General features: G+C 41.7%; 1 protein-coding gene across 14 annotated transcripts in view; it reads right to left on the reverse strand.

Moving 5' to 3' along the window:
- The window catches only part of LOC149316771 (protocadherin alpha-C2-like), a 227,031-nt gene that overhangs the window by 38,935 nt on the left and 167,166 nt on the right, over window positions 1–20,930 (reverse strand). For 2 of the 14 annotated variants that reach the window (XR_016280525.1, XM_089516247.1), the window contains exon 1: window positions 17,930–20,711. The exons of 10 other annotated variants lie outside the window; for them this stretch is intronic. Coding sequence is in view for 3 of the 4 variants with exons in the window: in XM_089516247.1 (XP_089372373.1) it covers window positions 17,930–20,437 (2,508 nt within the window). In the remaining variant the exon portion in view is untranslated. Of the gene's footprint in view, window positions 1–17,929; window positions 20,712–20,930 lie in introns of those variants that run through there. 2 more of the 14 variants (XM_089516236.1, XM_089516237.1) reach the window with 2 other exon arrangements.

Consider the following 20,930-nt stretch of genomic DNA (forward strand, 5'->3'; position numbering starts at 1 on the left):
CCAAGCAGCCAGTCGAGCAGCTACTGAGATGAATCTTGCCCATGCTGTCTTTGCTGGAAGGCAGGTGCAAAGAGAGGCCTCTGGATTGCTGCTCAACAGGCCTCTTGGTCGCTGTTCAACCGGCTGCTCAGTCATTGCTCCCTTTGCACCCTGAAAACAGCAACTGAGCAGCTGGCCAGCTGACCTTTATTTTCCTTTGAAGCCAGCATGGACGAGAGGGAGGAGCAGCCACTGCTGCATTTGCATATGAGAGATGGAGAAGGTAGCAGTGAAGTGGCTGAAGTCGATGCTGCTGGACAGCTGGCTGCTGCACAAGCAATAGATTTAGTATCAATGTAGCTGTTGGGGAGCATGCTAAGGTTGTCACTCAAAAGAAAAGGGGGTAGTAGCCCAAAAAAGTTTGGAGACCACTGATCTATACTGTAGAAATAATGCAGTTTAGCACTACTTTAAGTGCTCTAGCGTCATGGAATCCTGGGATTTTTAGTTTAACCTTCTCTGCCAGAGAATGTTGGAAACTCACAAAATTAAAAATCCCGAGATTCTCTAGAACTGAGCCATGAAAGTTAAAGTGATGTCAAACTGCATTATTTCTACAGTGTAGATGAATCTTGAGTTAGAGAGTTCTAATGGTAAATCAAGAGAGTGGAGTGAAGTTCTCTAGCAGAAAATTCTGAATACCTCACCAGTATTTCTCAGGCTGGAACTTTGGTGGTTAAAGTGGTATCAGACAGCTATAAATGTGTAGACAGGGAAAAAATGTTCTGGAGTAGGGGAGAAAATAAATTTTCCCAATGTTTTGGAACTGGTGTATGTGGAAGGGTTACTGCAAAAACTTGAGCAGTACTTGGGGAACATTTTGCTGATACCTTACCAAATTACAAACTACAAATACCAGGATTCCATAGGATATAAAGGCACTGTGACTGTGACTGTAACTTGGAGCCGCTAAAAGCAGGACTAATGTTTACCTGGCAAATACTTTTCAACCTCACTGTTTTTGCAGGAAGTTCCTTAAGTTTTGTTTGTTTAGCCCATGCATAACACCAGGCCCTGTCCTGCACATTTGATTTCTTAATTAATACCTCACACAGGATGCTAACTTGCTTAGTGGCATAACCACAGGCTGCCCCTTGTAATGTCATCTTTGTAACATCACCTTGACCTGCCCCTTTTGACATCACAAGGTCCCTAGGTCTCAAAGTTTGACCCTAAAATAGGGCCTAGTAATACTCCTGACTTGGCAGCCATAATGTGGGCGAGGGAAGCCACACACTCCTCCCCACTTCTCCCACCTTATCTGACTTCTCCCACCTTATCTGCTCTATCCATTCAGGCACATTTCTCTCTAATATGTATCAATCACATTGAAACTCAGTGGGGTAAAAAGGATTTAACATAACAGGCCATAGAGGTAGGTTGGGGAAGTTGTTCTGCTTCCCCCACTCACATCAAACCTTTGTTGTAAACACCCACAATGAAAAAGCCAGTCTTGCGAGTAATACAGTTGGCCCTCAGTGTTTGCAGCTTTGACTTTTTGGGTTTTAATATGTTCTTTCTAGGAATTTCTAGATCCTCCAGTGCAACTCTGCTGGAAACTGATCACAAAGTTGTGCTGGAGAACCTAGAAGTTCCTTCAAAAGACACTTCTCTAAGCATTTGTAGGTCCTTCAGCATGATTCTGTGATCAACTTCTGACATGTTGACCATAGAGTTGCACTAGAGGACCTGGAGATTTCTTGGGAGGTGTTCTCTCAGGTAAAAAGAACAGTGTTTTTTTATCCACGGTTTTTCCACATTCATGGGGGTCCTTCAGCCCTAACCCCAGGGCTGTGGAAGTCTCCATCATATCTACTTCAGGCTTGTTAAAACTCAGCAAAGACCTCACTCAAGGCTCCCATGTTTGTTTGGAGCCTTTTAGGTTTTAGATAATTGGTATTTGCCTTATAAATAATAATTAAAAACAATATCAATAATAATGATGATATATACATGACTGTGCGCAAATGTTACATTAGGCTTCTTTATGGAGCAAAACCCCATACGAGAACATAAACAGCCCAGTAACTGCAAGGAGAAATGTGGATGCAGTGTGAACAATTTATTGCATGGAAAACTCAAAAACTATCCTACAGGGAGTTGCAAAATGGTGTGTTAGGGAAAACTTTATTAAAATACCAATGCTAAGAGATTACTTTTATCCAAGTAAATAATGCTAGAACTGGATTGTTATTTTAAAAATGTGTGGAAAAGACAATTTAAAAAAACATTTTGCTTGTTTATCCTGTGAAAGTAATGGGGGAATGATTCTCTCCTCCTGGAAGGCATCTCTCCGAGTTCCTATTAAGTGCAGCCTCCTGTGAAGAGTGGATCTGAGCCACTCTGTCTGTGATGGGTTTTCTGCTGAAGTTTATGGACTGCAGAGAATTGCACTAGATTATATCAGGCTTGCAGACTGCAGCAGATTTTTGTCAAAAGCAGACATTTTCTCACAGCCATAGGCCCTTATACATCAACAGAATGCGGGCCAGAAACAGGAAGAAAAAAAATGAGATAAAGACACTATGAGCAAACCAAAAACTCAGTTCTTACTACAGACATTATAAATTACTGTATCATAACATAAAACAGCCTTGTGGCATCATAAAGGCTGCATAGATTGGGATGGGCATCTTTTCGCACACACCCTGGTAGGAGAGCAGTTTGCAGGATTATTTTAAGCCCTCCAAGACCAAGGAAGTTAACCAGTGTTACCCTATGATCTTTTCTTCCACTGAGACTCATGGGTTACCCATCCTGTTTGTTGTTGTAGTGTGCCTTCAAGTTGTATCCAACTAATAGTGACCTATCACTAATCCTCAAGAGAAAGAATACAAGACCTAATATAACATATACCATATATACTTGACTAAAAATCAAAAAAATTGTGCACAAAAATTGACCCAAAAACACAGGGTTGACTTATAGACAGGTCAACCGTGGACAGCCAAACTGAGGAGGAGGAGGAAGGGTGGGATTTTGCCCCTCAAGCTTTTTCTTCAGCCTGGCTGTCTTCCATGGGAATAGCCAAGCTGCGGAGGAGGGGGAAGGGCATGCACTTGCCCCACAATCTTTATTCCAGACAAGCTGTCTTCCAAGTTTTACCCTTGACTTATCCACGGGTCACGGCAGAATCCATAATTTTGGCCCCAAAACCTGACCTCAACATATATGCAGTCAATTTATAGTTGAGTGTGTGTGTGTGTGTGTGTGTGTGTGTGTGTGTGTGTATATATATATATATGTGCTATTTTCACCCTAAGGCTCAACACACTAGCAATGAATGCATATAATGGAGAATACTGAGCACTGCAACAAGACTGTCTCAGATCATAACTCACACTAATTATTATTTTCCATTAAGCTCAGTCCATAACTTCATTATTTCCACAAGATAATCAGTTTTATAAAAATTAAGTACAACAAAAACAGGAAACTGGCTAAAGAGATGGCTGGACACACTGGATAGCAAGTGGGTTAAAAGATTGGTATGTAAAATAAGAAGACTACACAGCAGCTGGATGAAATCTTTGCATCTGTGAAATTGCTGGTCTTATTAGAGAATGGAACATGGCTGTGTATTGATTAATGGACAAATCATAGTGAAGCCCCAGAAAGCTTAGGGTGGTGACCATTTTCAAGACACAATATAGAGAAACATAATGATTTCCCATTGGCACACAAGGCTGCCTTTTATCATGCTGTCTAATTTATATGTAGAACATATCATACAGAAAGCAGGATTAGACTTACAGGAAACAGGCAAGAAAACTGAGAGAAGAAACATTTACAATTTAAGATGCAAATGAACTAAATTATTTACAGAAAACAGCAAAGATTTGGAAGAACTGGTGCAAGTTAAGAAAGAAAGTTCAAAAGCAGGGTTACAGCTGAATATTAAGAAAACAAAAATAATGAATACAGGAAATTCATACAGCTTTAAGGTGGATGATGAAGACACTGAAATAGTGAAAAGTCTCATGTACCATGGCTCAGACAATAACCAAAATGGAAACTCTAGTCAAGAAATCAGAGGACTAAGAGAAAAGGAAGTAGATAAGTTACTCGGTGTAAATACCACTCAAAATCTTCAAGACCATAGTATTTCTGATATCTATATATAGTTGTGAAAGTTGGACAGTGAAGATTGCTGACAGGAAGAAAATCAACTCATTTGAAAGCTTTTGCTGGAGTTATACAATTACCATGGATTGCTAAAAACAAGCCTAAACTCTCTCTACAAGCAAAGATGGCTGTTATACTTTGGATATGAGACAACATTATTCATTGGAAAAGATTATAATGCTTGGTAAAATGGGGGTCAGTATGGAAAAAGGGAGATCACACTACAGGAAGATTGAGTTAGTCAAGAAAACCATGGACTTGAGTTGGCACGAACTGAGCAGGGCAGTTGATGACCAAAAGGTTTTTCATTCACTGGTTCTCTTCCCCACCACCATTGCCTTATCCTTTTGTGTCATGTTTTTTTTAGATTGTAAGCCTGAGATCAGGAAACTATCTAATAAAAAAAACAACCTGTAAATAACACTCTAAATAAATAAATAAATAAACAAATAAAGTCAAAATTGACTTGACAGGAACCAATAACAACAACAACAATGCCAGAGAGTGTCTGGAAGCCCTTAGGCCCAGAAAAATGTTCTTGGGTGCCTACAAAATGCATTTGAAATGTGGTGCTGGAGATGGTTCCTGCAGAAACCGTGGACAGCTAAAAAGACAAAAGAGTGGCTCTTAGAGCAAATTAAGCCTGAATTCTCACCAGAAGTGAAGATGACTCAGCTGAAGCTGTCATACTTTGAACACATCATGAGACAACAGAACTCACTGGAAAACAAAATAATGCTTAATAAAAAGGAATAACAATAGCACTTACATTTCCATACCACTCTATAGTGCCAAGCATGCTCTAAGCAGTTTACAATATGTTAGTCAATTGCCCCCAATAAGATGGGTACTCATTTTACCGACCTACGAGGATAGAAGGCTGAGTCAACCTGGAGCCCTGCAGGATCAAACTCTACATTTTGGCTGCAGTAGAGGCATTTAACCACTGTGCCACAAGGAATACTGTAGGAAAATAAGGGGACTGCACTACTGGCATATTGATTCAATCGAGGAAGCCATGGCCCTGAGTTTTGCAAGATCTGAGCAGGGCAGTTGATGAGCAGAAACTCTCAGTTGAGATCTCTCATTCATATAATCACTGTAAGTTGCAGTTGACTTAATGGGAAATAACAACAACGATGATGAAATATAAAGTTATAAAGAACACAGAATGGTAAACTGCCAAAGAATTAGCATGGCTTCTGCAAAGATAGATACTGTGCCACTAAACCTGTACAATTCTTTGGAAAATGCCTGAAGGTGAACTGGATATTGACAAGAGCTATCTTACACATTGTTTACATGAACTTACTAAAAGTGTGTGTTTACTTTTTTACTACAGAAAGGAATGAGAAAGTAGGACTAAACAGGCAGCTCTTGCAATGAATGAATACAAAAAGTGGGATCTCCTAAGAATATGTTTCGGGATGGGTGCTTTTTAAATGGTTCATTAGTAATCTGATGGTAGAGGTAAACAATCAAGTGGCTATGTTTCTGATGGCATCAGCATATTAAGACTGGTGATAAGAAAATGGGACAATAAATAGATCCTTGGAAATAGGCATTAAAATACTAAATACTGTTCTATCTAAGTGATGTGCATATGGAATAATAACTTCATGCTGATGGGGCCTGAGATGCCACTGACTAATCAGGAAATGAACCTTAGGGTTGTAGCTCAATAGGTCAATGAAAACTTTGATCCAGTGTCCAGCTTCTGTGAAAAAGGCAAAGTCCATGTCAGGATTATTAAGAAAAGAATCAAAACTAAAATCACCAGCATCACAATATCTCTACACAAATCTTTAATGCAAACACAGTTGAAATATTATTTACATGAGTTCCAAAAGGACATTATAGAGCTGGAAATGGTGCAGGAGAGGACAGTAGACTTAATCAAAAGCTTAAACAATTCCTCTTTAAGGAAAATTTCGAACACTAGGCAGGGCATCACTGCAGAGGGATGTGTGCAGACTGCACCAGATGCCATCCTAAGGAGGGGGACATCACTACTTCTCAAATATGTGTTTTTGGACAGAAATGGGCAGTGGCATTTACCTGCATCACTTTAAAACATGAAAGAGATGGTCCGAATGGGGCGAGGCTCAGTGGGAGGAAAAAGGAGAGGCCCCAGGTTTTAAATATAATTTTAAATTTCTTAATTTGTTTAAATTTTCTAACTCTTTTACACAATTAAATCATATCTTACCAAATTTTCACTTTAACCACAAGAAACAATGTACATGTAAATACATCTAGTCTGTGTGTGAGATATAGCAATTTAAAGATCTAATTTTACTACATAAACCTGCAAAGTGAGGACAGCTTAGACAGGTCTACGCACTGAGGCCTTTGTACAAATAGGATCCTGAACATGTAGAGACTAGGATAGGGCCCCTTCCATTCAGATTCTCACTGACCATCTATACAGAGCTCCAAGGTCTGGTTTAATGAATAAAAAGCAACAGAACTAGCTTACATTTTCCAGCTCCTATTTACTATATTCAGTCTAGGGCAGCATGAATAATACATCTACAAACAGTAATCAAAAAGTCAAGGCTGCTAAAAACATGCAAGCATACTGACACTTTCATTCAGATAATCTGTTCTACAAGATGTCTACTTTCTAGACAAAGTGATATGACTGTTGCATCCTTTAACGGATGCAGATAAGTCTTTCTGCAGGAAATAAATATAAATAATCATGGAATTCCACATGCTTAATGTTTAGGTATTTTTCCCCACTGTAAATTCTACACAGAAATAAAATAGGTCTTATTAATTATACGTGGCAACTCAGCTATTTATAGCCTTAGCTTATGCTTCACTTTCAGGGAATTAGTGTAAAAAGCTAAGAAACCCCTAATTCAGCACCAAATCTTTCTGTGCTAAGAATCAGAAATTGCCTTCCCCACACAAGGAAGGCAAATAGGAAATTAACGAGAGAAGCTTACCACTCATTTGCTTGCCCTTGCTCAGAGTCATAGGGGTGGAACTGGAGTCACTGGAAACAGAATCCAGAGGAGGGTAGGGGTCAATGGGGCAGAGCCTGAGGGAACCTTGCCTATCACAGGCAGGTAGACATATCAAGAATAAAGCTCAGGGCCACTGGTCCCTTGTGTATCTCCCACTACCAAAGATCCCACCATGCATCTTTGTGCCAGAAGCAGTGTTTGTAGAGCCAGGTGCCACTCTGTTGGCTTATTCTGCTGCTGAAATGAAAGAGTTCTCATACCAGCCAAAACAAATTGAACAAGTTTAACTGCAGCTGAAGAGAGCAATGGAGGAGGTGGCAAAACAGATCAGAAGACCTCTATAGCCGTAAGTATTTCTGCACACTACTAATGAGGATAGGAGCAAAAGTGTAAAACATTCAAGCAATGCCACATATTTTCTAGAAGGGGAAAGCCCACTGGTCATATTAAAAGCCCAACAGTAAGATAAGATTTCTTTTCTCCTCTTTCAAGAAAGCAGTTGCAAATGCTGGCTTTAATCTCTCACTGTTTCAGTAGTAAAGCCAAGACAGCTTGGCAGAGCTTGTTGTTCCCCTTAGGTGATTATCCTGCCCTGACTGCCCTGTTCATCCAGCAGTGATGAATTATAGCACTAGACATTCATTAAATCCTGTGCCTTGATCCTTTGCCCCTGCAGTGCCACCAACTATCTCTCTCCTTCCTGCTGGATATTGGGCGACTAATGCTACTGAAATGCCCCAGAGCATTTCTTTTTTCCTTACACATAACTAAGTTGGTCTATTTTTAAAAGTCATTTGCAGACGGACAGACAAAACATGTCTAACAGGCACAATTATGATATGATGCTCAGACGCCACTGAATCTAGAAATTGTGTGCTCATGGACAGAATCATCAGGAAGAATTTTTGCACACTCACATACACACAACAGAGCTGGGAATCTTACTTTTGAAAAGTACTTGGCTGCATTTATAATACCAAGGCCAGAAAAGATTAGAGAGTTGCCATCATAGAAGTAGTGCTGTTGTTTTTACTTTCCATTCCCCAAAAGTATCTCAAGCCTTTTACAGTAATTACTTTTACAAATTGGAAAGCTACAAGCCAATGGCCTAAGGTTAAAAAACAACAACTAAGTAGCCCAAGACACCACTAAAAATACATATATGGATAGAATTTTTTTACAATATCTATAGGAGTCATTAGAGAATGGCATAAAGGTATGCTCAGATTTCCCACATCTCATGAGTACTTAAGCCTATGAATAATGCACAAAAATATTTTTAAAACAGGAACAACAGAACTTAACAATGATGTTTTTAAAATAGATCCTTCTCCTGTCTCGGAAGAACCAGTTGCTCAAAGAGCTCATTATTGAATAAAATATAGAGGACAGCCAAAAACCCCAAACAGCCCCTTTCCATGCCTACAACACTCAGAAGAAACAGAGATTCTCCTCCTCTGACTCCACACTCACAGAAAGGAGGAAAGTGAATCAAATGGGGCAGAGGCAGGCAGGAAGATACACATTTAGGAGGTAACACTCTCCTGTCCCACCCTCACTGGATGTGTACATAGCACACTGTACAGTGAAAGAAAGTCAATCAAATGACCAAGCTCCTTTTATTTAAATCTGTTAAAAGAATTATAAAAGTAACTTTAAAATTATAGAAACTATAGAATGACACTATCTCTCATTGAGTTACAATCTTATTGTAAGTTAATTATAACTTCCATATTAGAAAAGGGAATTAATTATAAGCAACTCGGTACTTGTAACCAGTTACGTTTAAGCTTTGCCCTCACTTCTCTATTAGAAAATGGTTCCTAGCAGATTCCACAAGTAGAGCTAGACCAATCTGTTTCCAGTTCATATAATTTCTGCATACTTTTATCCTTAATTCTATTCTGTTCCATTTCCACATTAATGTTCAGATTTTTTAAAAGAAAAAGCCTTTCAAATACATATTTAAATAGCATTTAATATTATTAAAATGCATATTCAGATATGTATCTAAGTGCATAATTTCTACCCTAAAATGAGTTTAAATGCATATTTTAAGAACAGCATCTCAACATACAGAGATGTCACAGCCTCCTACTTGCAAGTGGCCTAGTCCACTTTCCTGCTCAGCGCAGCTCTGCAATACAGGAGGTAGCTAGAGGATCCTCGACAAATGGTCATCCAGTTTCTACTTAAATACCTCCAATGAAGAGAAACACACTACCTCTGTAAGCTGTTTGTCCTACTCCCAAATAGCTCTTAGACCAGTTCCTCTCATGTTCAAATAAAATATGACCCTCTGCAATTTCTGTTCTCTGGTATCAGTTCTGCCACTGGAGTAACAGGGAAGAAGCTCTCCTTCTCTTCTACACAAATGCTATCATGTCTCCCCCCATTATTCTCTTCTCTAGGCTAAATATACTAAGCTCCTTCAAATGTTCCTGATGAGACACTAGTTCCCAGATCCTTCACCATCCTGTTTGCTCTTCTCTTGATGTGTTTCAGCTTGTCAATGTTCTTCTTAAAATGTATTCAAAATGAGGCATAACAGAGAATAAACAGTAACCTTGTGCAACCAAGATCCTATGCTGCTATTCCTGCGAGTGAAAACTACAACGATGTTTGTTGTTTGGGTCATATTCACCTTTCGAATCACTAAGGCATCTAGATCCTTTTCTTGTGTACTTCTGCCAAGTCAGGTCTTTCCTCTGTCTTGTATTTTCATCTTTGATGTTTTGTCCATAAATGTAAGATTTTACACATGTCTGTTAAATTTTATTGTTTTCATTTCAACCCAGAGTCTATCAAGATTTTTGGCACCTTTCTCATGTCTTAATTTCTGTGCACCTCTGCCCCACTCCCTTTGCTCCCTCACTACTAGATGTGCTGGCAAAAATCTGAAAACTAGCTGTGACTAGTCTTCTGAATGTGATTATGAAGTTCCATGCAACTAGCATAGAAAGGTTTCCATTGTATGGAGCTCTGCAACCAGGTTCATCTGCATGTGGTACAGCTCCTTTTTCAGACCCACCTTCCATCACAAGAAAAAACAGTGGCAGAGATCAAGCTGATGTGCACACTCTCCATTCCCTCTACTTCGATTGTTTCTATTCTGAATGGAATTTGTGGCGCTGGCCCCATGTCCTCTGCATTTTTGATAACCCACCTCTCTATACCTCAACCAGGTCATTTATAAAAATATGGAAGAGCATGGGGCTTAAGAAAGAGCCCAGGCTGAAGTAGTGGGATTAAACTAATATGACAGCACCACTTAAGACCAACCTCCAAGAAAGGGAGAATTAACTGTTCTGGAGTTTGCAAAGTAGCTATTTATGGGCAAACATCACAAAGGGAAGATGCAAGGTGGCAAGAGAGAACCTGGCATTTCTGATCTGACTCCACTGACTCATCTCCACCAAATGATCCACAGCTCTTTTTGATTTGCACCTCTGCATCATGCAGGCTCATCTACAAATCATCTTTGCACTGGCTAGACAGGAAGCGATGGGGGTAATCTTAGCAATTTTTTCATGAAATTTTTACCACCACCAAACTAGAGTTTCTATTATTCTTTCTGGAAATCCGTACGAGTTGAACTGGTAAAAACCAGATTAAAGCCTGCAATGCAGATATGTCACCTAAGCTGCATATTGACTCTTGTCATGGTAACTCCAGCATCACAGAAGCGCTACTCAGGCACTGAATTAATGCAGTAAACTGGCCACATTAGCAAGAATACTCAGTCTTTCCCAAGCACCTCGGCCCAGTGACATGCAGGCTAAGTAGTTCCTCAGTCTGGCACGCATATATACAGCATTAATATACAGTGAAGGGATCTTTAATAATACTACATGTTACAAAAGTTTCCAGGTGACCTGGAATCCTGATCATGCCACATCTCCAGGCTTACATTCATCATCTATACAGTACTATGTGTGAAGCTGCACAACTAAGATACATTCCCTCTCTGTAGTTCGAAACAGTGTTGGAGAGGGGTTACTTGGTGTGCATAATGTCACGTGTGGAACTTCTTGGTGCAATGTGCCTCCCCATTCATACATGCAGTTTTCTACTAAATGCAACACATGTAATAGACCTTGAGTTGCAAGGCAGTTAAAGGACAGTGTGGCCCTATCCCAGCCCTAAACCTCAATATCCTGTTTCCAGAATTCCTCAGAGATACCAGTCAAGGCTTTCCTATCATGGGATGCTAGTTACAGTTTGGAAGATTCCCTAATATTTAATCTAAACCAATTCCCTCCAAGCACTGCATATCTCCTGATGGCTTTTCCAGACAGCTCACTTTCCATTTGCCTAGCTTGGAAAGGCTTTCTGAAAAACCTGAACATCAGTGACATGCTGGAAGCTACTGAACTGTGCTCAGCACTTTTTTAAAGACTGACCTTGATTTTTATTGCTGATCGTGTAAAAACCCTGGCCCATGCCCCAGTAAAGGTGGAATGAAGGAACAGAAAATAAAAAATAAATGTATTCTTTCTAAAACTCTGCCTCACATATCTAAACATACACCCTTAATTTTACATCCTTAGAGCGCTGGCTGCCCCCCTTTATACTGCCAATATATATGGTAAATTACAGGCATTTTCACATTTTCTACCCTGATGCCCCACACCTTGAGCAAGGTAAAAATAAATGCCTGAGGCCCACTAGGCACAAAATGGTAGTGCAGGAGACGAGCCAGACACAAAATGGTAGCAGACAGAGATCTAATTTGGCATGACTGTTGCAGATAAAATATTGTACAGTCAGCCCTTTTTATCCACATATTCTTTATCCATGGATTCAAGCAGCTATGGCTCAATTTTTAAATATATATATATAAATTCCAAAAAGAAAAGCTTGATTTTACCATTGATTTTACCATTTTATATAAATACTATTTAATGGCACTTGAGCATCCACAGAATTTTGGTATCTATGGGAGTCCTGGAACCAAACCCCAGCAGATACCAAAGGCCCACGGTATTCATATTGAAACCGTGTTTGGAAACTGCTAAAATTCTGGACCACTGTGATTTCTTGCAGAAAAACAAGCCACCTTGAATCCCATTTTGGGAGAAAGGTGGGCTATAAATCCAATACATAAACAAATGAGAATTTTGTGTAGTGCTAATCTGAAGTAAATGCCTTTTTGGGGGGGGGGGGGGCGATAGAGAGAGAGAGAGAGAGAGAGAATTGGTTCAGGTGATGTGATAGCCCTGTTTAAATATTTGAGGAGATGTCATATTGAGGAGGGAGCAAGCTTGTTTTCTGCTGCTCCAGAGACTAGGACCCGGAACAATGGATGCAAGCTACAGCAAAAGAGATTCCACCTCAACATTAGAACTTCCTGACAGTAAGGGCTGTTCAACAGTGGAACACACTTCCTCGGAGTGTAGTGGAGTCACCTTCCTTGGAGGCCTTTAAACAGAGGCTGGATGGCCATCTGTCGGGGATGCTTTGATTTGGATTTCCTGCATGGCAGGGGGGTTGGACTGGATGGCCCTTGCGGTCTCTTCCAACTCTATGATTCTAGGTTTCTGCTCAGCCATGGAAAATTTTTGTTCTAGCCTCCAGTATTACAGCCATGGGTAGGTACAGCTAGGGCAAGTCATACTTACTCTGCGTAGGAGGAGGGCAGAGGCAAATTTCCTCTGAATAGATCTTACCAAGAAAACCCTATGAAAAGACTGCTATTAAGTGAGAAACAATTTGAATGGGAGGAATATCCAGCAACAGACAAAATCTGAAGAGGGCAGTCTTTCACAAATTGCAAGGAGAAGAATACTGAAACTCCTTCACAGTGGCTAACCCAACACCCTAGGAAGGTTAGGATGGCCTTCCATTGGTAGGCACAGACTTATTTATTCCAACAGACTTTTGAGAATTGATTTTAAAGGGGGGGGGGCTTTTAAGAACATGCTGTACTGCTTTAATTGTACTTTTTTGGAACTGCATTTTAATATTTTAAGTTGTAGGTTATAAACTGTTTCAGTGCTGTTTAAAATTTAATTCCATTTTATTTTTATTTTTTTGTTCTGTTTTATCTATATTGTACTTGTTTTAATGTGTAAGTCTCCTTGAGTGTTGGTTTTTGGGGGGAAGAAGAGTATAAATGATGGGGGTGATGATGATAAAACAGTTATAATAGTAATAGCAAAATCAAAACGTTTGACTTGCCAAGAAGGACATTCATTGTGAAGTAGCTGTTGCTGCCTCCCCTTTTAGACTATGCCTCTATCTATGTGTCTGAATGCACATTATATGTTATAATTCTTGAAGGAGTTAACTATATGGCAGAAAGAAGGAAATTCTGACAAGAATCCTCTTGAGGAAGAGAAAGCAGAACACTTGATCCCAAACCTGAGCAGGTGCAGTAAAGGAGAGGAGAGTCACTACCTTCTTCATTCTCATCTCCCCTCTGTCTGTCTTTAATATTCACTGGCATTACTTGTTAACACTGAATTATAGTGAATTTATATGGAGCAGGTGAGAAAGTTTTAAAAAGCCAAGTAAAAGGGATAGTTAGGTCTTGGAAATAACACTATTAACATTTTAGTCATGTAGCTGTACTGCCAGTGAGAACCACCTGATGAAACCGACCTGAGTAACAATATGCATTTCTGAAACTACTGGAGTCCACACAGTTTTGAAAACTGGCTCTACCATGACCTTTTATAACACCTCTATACAGAGTTTCAGATATCTTCTTGCTGCAGCATATTGAACTAAAATTTATGTTGCCAAACTAAGAAACAGATGGACCTTGGGATGCCTTTTCAGCCATTTGGTTAGAATGCCAAACGTTATCTGAAGCAGAACTGCACAGTAATCTTTTTTCTTTTTGTTAGTTCAGTTCCACAAATTGAAGGAACCAGAAGGTGGTTTGGAAAAACCATAGTACATAAATTGCATGAAGCTTTGTTAAACAGACATGGTCTGTATCAGGATGTAATGGCAAACCATGCAGAAATGAGTCTCAGGCTTATGAGTGTACCCATCACTTTTCAATTCACTTTCCTCTTCTAGGACAGCCATGAAGAGGAGATCAGATTTCTCTCTTCCATTTTAAATTAGGGCCAGAACAGACAGGCCAAATTAAAGCTGCTTCGGGCCACTTTGGAGGTATGCTGTTTAAATGATAAGAGGTTGGAAGCCACACCAATGTCACACTCTAGTCCTAAGGACTGCAGCATAGCTTTGGTGCAGTTTTTGACCTCTTAAGATGTGTGTGTCATTTAAACAGCATACCTCCAAAGTGACCCGAAGCAGCTTTATTTTAACCTGTTTGCTTGGGCCCATAAGTCCCCATCCACGGAAGTTAGGCTGGCCCATCTCTTTTATGTTTCCGGTGGGCAGCCAGAACAGTGCTGTTCACATGGTGTTCAATGTTTAAAATTGCTGTTTTAACTGCTTCAAAACTGGATTCCAGGATTGTTTTTAGACTGGTTATAGGAGTTTTTAAAAAGTATTTTAAGATGCTTTAATTTTTTTTAACCTTTGTACTGTTTTAATTGGTTTTTATTTGTTCATCACCTCAGGAGTTCTTGGAATACTTTAAATACTTTAAATAAATAAATAAAATGAGTAAATAGGGTTGGCCCTTAGTTTAAGCCTTGGTTTAAACCAAATTACTTTAAAGTTTTCAAAAGTTTATTATGGATATTTATATTTTTAAATCTGGTTGTTATTACTATTTTCCAGCCTTCTTACTGGACCAAAACAAATATTTGAATTTAAACGTTTTAACTTTTAAGAGTTTATTGGCAATTGTTTGAATTAACGCAAGTTCGGTGAAAACAACTTACAAAAGAACAATTATTATTTCAGCTTAGTGGCCATTTCAGCTTAGTGGTCTCTGACCACTATATATGCTACCTGAGAATTGTAATAAGATGTAAAGTCATGATAACAGAATAATATATTGGATTGTATTGCTGGATGAATTTATAAGGATGAGTGTTTTATGAATGTTTTTAATTCAATAAAATTTATTAATTAAGAAGAAAGAAAGCATCAAACCATAGTTGGTCAAGCTTTCTAATACAAAAAACAAAATCATTTTTTTCTGATTAAAACATTAATGCAAAAAACCTGGTTTAAACAACAAAAAAGCTTTCAAAAAAAGCTTTCCAACTCTGCAAGTACTACTCTCTCAATGTATCAAACAGTAACTTGGTTTATTCATGGAGATAACACAACAGAAGGAGTCCCCAAGACCAATACTCATTTCAGTGCAACTTTTAACTTAGAGCTCTTAGATCAGATCTGAAGTTCCATAGTAGACACTAGGGATAAAAGCACATAAGGCTTCATGGGAAGAGTCTTGACTTTGTGGAGGCTCAATTGACTGCAGCATTCAAAGGAGCAAGAACCCAACAGATTATGCTACTTTCTGGTTAGGACTACAGGTAAGAACTATTTCTACATGCTAATACAAATAATAATAATAATAAATGCTATTTTAATGCTATGCCTCAAGTTCTTTTGAGTGTGCCATACAGGTGTACCATGGACAGCAAGGAAAATGTTAATTATTTGACATCATAGGCAACACTAAAATAAAACATTTATAATAGTTGGTGACAAAATAAGATACATGCTCTAAATCAATACTGGATGCCCACCTTTCTAAACTATGATCCTGAGGAATGTGCAAATACAAAAAACAAACAAACAAGTGAACAGGGCATTTGTTAAAAACTATTTGCACATTCATTCATTTACACTGTGCAGAACTAAGTTGGTAGGATTGAAACACATATCCGTCTTAGTCTGGAAAATCAGTATGCAACGAGATCTTGTAGCAGCTTTGATACTCAAAGGTGCCACAAGATCCTTTTGCATACTATGCAGAGCTAAGCTGACAGTATACTTACGGTGATCATAAATGGGCACATAAATCATTTTTCCAGTCCAGCACTATGGGAAATGTCTCTGAATTTGGAGAAAGCCGGGTGTTGTTTGTAGTCTTTCAATTTCATGTAAGGTTCAGATCCTAAACTTATTTGAAAGTCATATTTTTCAAGCTGGACTTGCAACAAACTATTCCAATGTAGGATGATTCTATGCTTCTATTCAGAATTCCAGTCAAGCAGTCATACCCAATTCCAGTACCTTTCACTTCATCTCACTACCCGTTTCTGTTGTTTTTCTTCCTAAAAAATATATTCAATGTTCTGTGACTAATGGGTATGTTAAGTCCTGATTGGGATGCTTCACTGAATGTGTGTGTGTGTCATCCATCACACGACAGTAAATATTTGTTAGTGTCCTGCAAAAATAGGACTCCTCCAAGCACTCTGACTCTTCCCCCGTTTCTCAGTGGCCCAATTTGGCTACAGTCCTAGAGGTTCAGTAGATTGCCTATCACGCCAAGCTCATTAAAACTATCTGTGGCATATAATCCATGCTATGGATAATGCTGATTTACTGTATAAGTCCTGTTCCAAAAGTTGCAACACAGAAAAGGGGAAGTGAATTTTGAGGAGAAGTCACATTAAAACAACTACATCTGAAAGCTTTCAGTAAGAACTATTTTTGCTGTGTAACTTGCTCTTTACATACTCAAATACAGTTGTTAAATTTTTCAACTGCACTCATTTTACTTTCTGCAAAGGTTAGTTGTAAACTTTTCCCAAAATACTGAAGTGGAGATTTGTTTTCTACTATTGAAGTCTATTTAGAATACTGGATTATAGCTGATCAGCAACTCAAACTGATGCATGTGTACTCAAAGATAACTATTTCTTATTTCAGTAATACCTACATCAAGATAAGAGGATGCAGAATTTGCAACCTAAAAGTATTAATTTTCATTAATATTCATTCAGTGTAATATTACTAAGCAATAAATGTACTGTAATTATTCTCAAGGGAACTACCCAATGCAAAATTCCAGTGATCAAGAAGCCATAAAATAGGAGCACAATACGGACTAGTTTACCAACAGATCCATAGTATGTCTTAGTAAAATACAAGTCACCAATGTATCTCAACAAGAGAGTACGATTAACTTATAATTGGGCCAAAGTACTAAACAGGTTTCAGTTGTGCATCAAAAGGTTATGGCCTGCTTTGCAGTAACAGCAGTCACTTGGCAAACTGGGTCACCAAACTGAAGTATGTCACTAGACTTCCAGAGAAAGAGGGGAGACAAGAAAGGAGACGCAGAAACAATACTGTGAGATAAATGTGTGTGTGTGTGTGTCCTGTATGTATACATACACACAATATCCTTTTCTACATTCCCACTCTCCTGAAACAAATGTGTAGCTGTAAAATCAAATGTGTCTTAATGGTAATTTAGAAGCTGAGACTAGATAATAAATTATACGTACCTTATGAAGTATTTTAGGCTATAATCCTATTCATATTTTCCTGGGAGTTATTTCAATAATACTCACTGAACAGAGTTCTTGTGACTGTTGATTCTTGTGAAGTATATTGTTTCTGAGACTGATTCTGTTTTATTCCTTCTGTACTATGATTCTAACGTGTCCCAGTGTTTTCTGTCAACATATAATCTGTCAGCATGGGTTTATTGTTACCAATAGAAAGGTGATAAAAGAACCTAAAGATGCTGCAAATACCATATGTTGCAGAAATGTAATCTGTCAAGTGCTATCAGCAAAAGATAAAAGCTGAATGTTTTGCCCAGCAAAATGAAAACTGGAACACCCTGCACTCCTTTCTTGTCACCCTAGTTTCCCAGCTATTCTGAACATTCAAGAATTATATTTTAAAAGGAGTATGATTTGAGTCAGGTCATTTAAGCAATGAAACCTCACCTCACTTGGAGTGATAGGCTCACTCTTAAATACAATCAGATTTTGGGAGCTCTGTTCACTCTGCCCAGTTAGATGTCTCTCAGGCATCACAGTCCGTGGATAGATGCCTGTAGGAACCCCAGTATTGTAAAACATGAACGTGTCACTCCCTGATCCTGCAGTCAGGCAGGTTTTATAGCAGTAAGTCTTGGAGAGAGATCCATTGCCCCGTACCTCAACAAAATGAGGCTGAACTTTTAAACTGGCTGACATTCCAGCATCAAGATGATTGCTTGCTTGTTTGTACATTTCAACTGGGTACCTTTCTTGGGGAGTCCCACAGAAACCCACACAGTAGGACTTGCCATGCATGCTGTCCTTGTGGCACTTTAACACAGCAAGGAAAAGAATTGTCAAGAGAAATATAAATGAAACTGAGCCCAGAGCAACAATCAGATAAAGGGTTATCTCTGAGTAACTTCTGGAACTTTTTATGTGCCTCCTAGTGTCGGGAATTATTCTTGAGATCCGGTCTACCACAGCAATGTTTATGGAGACAGAGGAAGACAAGGCTGGCTCTCCATTATCTCTCACCAGGATGGTAAGGTTGAAGGTAGGTGGACTGTCCTCACTTAGTTTTCGGGTAGTTCTAACTTCTCCACTGTGAACTTCCACACTAAAGAGGTCTGGAGCTGAGGCCTGGGCCAAGTGGAAGAACAGCCATGCATTTTGCCCAGAGTCTGCATCAATGGCTATGATTTTGGTGACCAAATACCCAGCGCTAGCCAAACGAGGGATCATCTCCACTGCAACGGAGGCATTGGCCGAAGTGGGATGCAGGATCTGGGGCGCATGGTCATTCTGATCTACCACATAGATGTGCACCGTGGCTGTGCTACTGAGAGGTGGCATCCCCGCATCTTGGGCCTGAATGACGACTTGGAATTCCCTCAGCTTTTCGTAGTCAAAAGAGCCGATGGCATAAAGGCTACCAGTGTCAGGTTTGATGGAGACATAGGAGGTAACAGGTAGCCCTTGGATCTCTCCATACAGCAAAGAGTAGGAAATGTAGGCATTTTCGTTGGCGTCAGGGTCAAAGGCCATGGCAGTGCAAAGGGAAGCCCCTGGAACATTGTTCTCGGGGATATAAACAGAGTACGCGGCCTGTTCAAACCGTGGTGGGTTGTCATTGATGTCTGAGATGTCTACCTGGACCATCCTGAATGATGACAAGGGAGGAACACCAGCGTCGGTGGCAGTGATGGTGACATTATAGCTGGAGGTCCTTTCCCGGTCAAGGAGCTCCTGGGTAACCAAGGCGTAAGAGTTTTTGAGGGGATTGAGTCTGAAAGGCAGGTCAGAGGGGATGCTGAGGCTGACTTGGCCATTGGGTCCAGCATCTCGGTCGGTGACACTCACTAAGGCCACCATGGTGTCCGGCTGGGCATCCTCGGGGATGGGGCTGTACAGGGAAGTCAGGAGCACCTTTGGGGGGTTGTCGTTGGCATCCAGGACGGTGACCAGGACCCTGCAGTGCCCGGTCATGGGGACGGGGCCCCCATCGGTGGCCTGGAGGTAGAGCTCGTAGTTGGCAGCCTCCTCACGGTCCAGAGAGGCGTTGAGCCGGACCTCCCCAGAGTCTGGGTCCACGCGGAAGAGCCTCCGGACCTCCTCCGAGGCGTAGCGGCCAAGGGAGTAGCGGAGAGCTCCATTGGGCCCCTCATCGGCGTCCCAGGCCTTCACGGCGGCCACCAGCGTCCCTGGGGGAGCCTCCTCGGACAGGGTGGCCGTGTAGGTGGCCCTCTCGAAGGCTGGCGGGTTGTCGTTGGCATCCAGGACCCGTAGAGCAAGGGCAGCGGTGCCGGAGCGGGGAGGGTGGCCCCCGTCAAGGGCAGCCAGCTCCAGGCGGTGTCCGGCGGCCCTCTCGCGATCCAGGGGCCGGAGCAGCACCAGGGCCAGCAGCCCCTCGCCAGCATCGAGTCCGAAGAGCGGGCTAGGACTGAGGCGGTAGGTGCGCACGGCGTTGGATCCGGCGTCTGGGTCCCGGGCGCCCTCGAGGGGGAAGCGGGAGCCCGGCACGGCCGCCTCACTCACCTCCAGGCGGTACTCCAGGTGCGGAAAGGCCGGCGCGTGGTCGTTCACGTCCAGGACCTCCACCTCCAGGGAGTGGACCTCGACGGGGCCCTCCAGCACCAGCTCCAGCCCCAGGAGGCACGAGGAGGAGGAAGAGGAGGAAGAGGCCCCGCAGAGCGCCTCCCGGTCCATCCGCTCCCGCACCACCAGCATCCCCCGAGGGGCCTCCAGCGCCAGGAAGGGGCGGCCGCTGCCCGAAGTTAGACGGGGTCCCCGCGAGGCCAGTTGTCCGGGCTCCAGGGCCAGCGAGGATGCCAGGTCCCCCACCACCGACCCCGGGGGCAGCTCCTCCTCCACCGCGAAACGGAGCTGGGCCCCGACGGGGAGCAGAAGCAGCAGCAGGAGAAGGAGGAGGAAGAAGAAGGAGAAGGAGAAGGGGAGACCCGAGGGCTGCATGGCAGGAGCCCTGCCAGGAGCGGCATCCAGGCGCCTAGAGGGAGGCGAGGAGGCCCGGCGTCTCCGGAGTCCCTGCTCTGCTCTTCCCGGCCCTTCGCCTCATGGCTCCCAGGCGGCCACAGACTGCCCTGCTCCTCTTTCCTGCCTTCCTTCTTCCTCGACGGGTGACGACGCTACTGCTGCTGCTGCTCCTGGGAGGCTGGGGAGGGAGGGCTCAGCACCTGGGCTGCCTCGGGGCGGCCGAGGAGGAGGGGGAAGGAAGGAGGAAGAGAAGAAGAAGAGGAGGAGGAGGAGGGAGGGAGGGAGGAACAAGAAGGAGGAGAAAGGAGAAGGAGGAGGAAGGAGGGAGGGAGGAAGAGGAGGAAGGAGGGAGGGAGGAAGAGGAAGGGGGAGAAAGGAGGAAGAGAAGAAGAAGTGGAGGAGGAGGGAGGAAGAGGAAGGAGGAGAAAGGAGGAAGAGAAGAAGAGGAGGAGGAAGGAGGGAGGGAGGAAGG

Source organism: Sceloporus occidentalis, unplaced genomic scaffold, assembly GCF_023333645.1.
Source record: "Sceloporus occidentalis isolate IW3139 unplaced genomic scaffold, rSceOcc1.0.p SCAF_3, whole genome shotgun sequence".
NCBI classification, from domain to species: domain Eukaryota; kingdom Metazoa; phylum Chordata; class Lepidosauria; order Squamata; family Phrynosomatidae; genus Sceloporus; species Sceloporus occidentalis.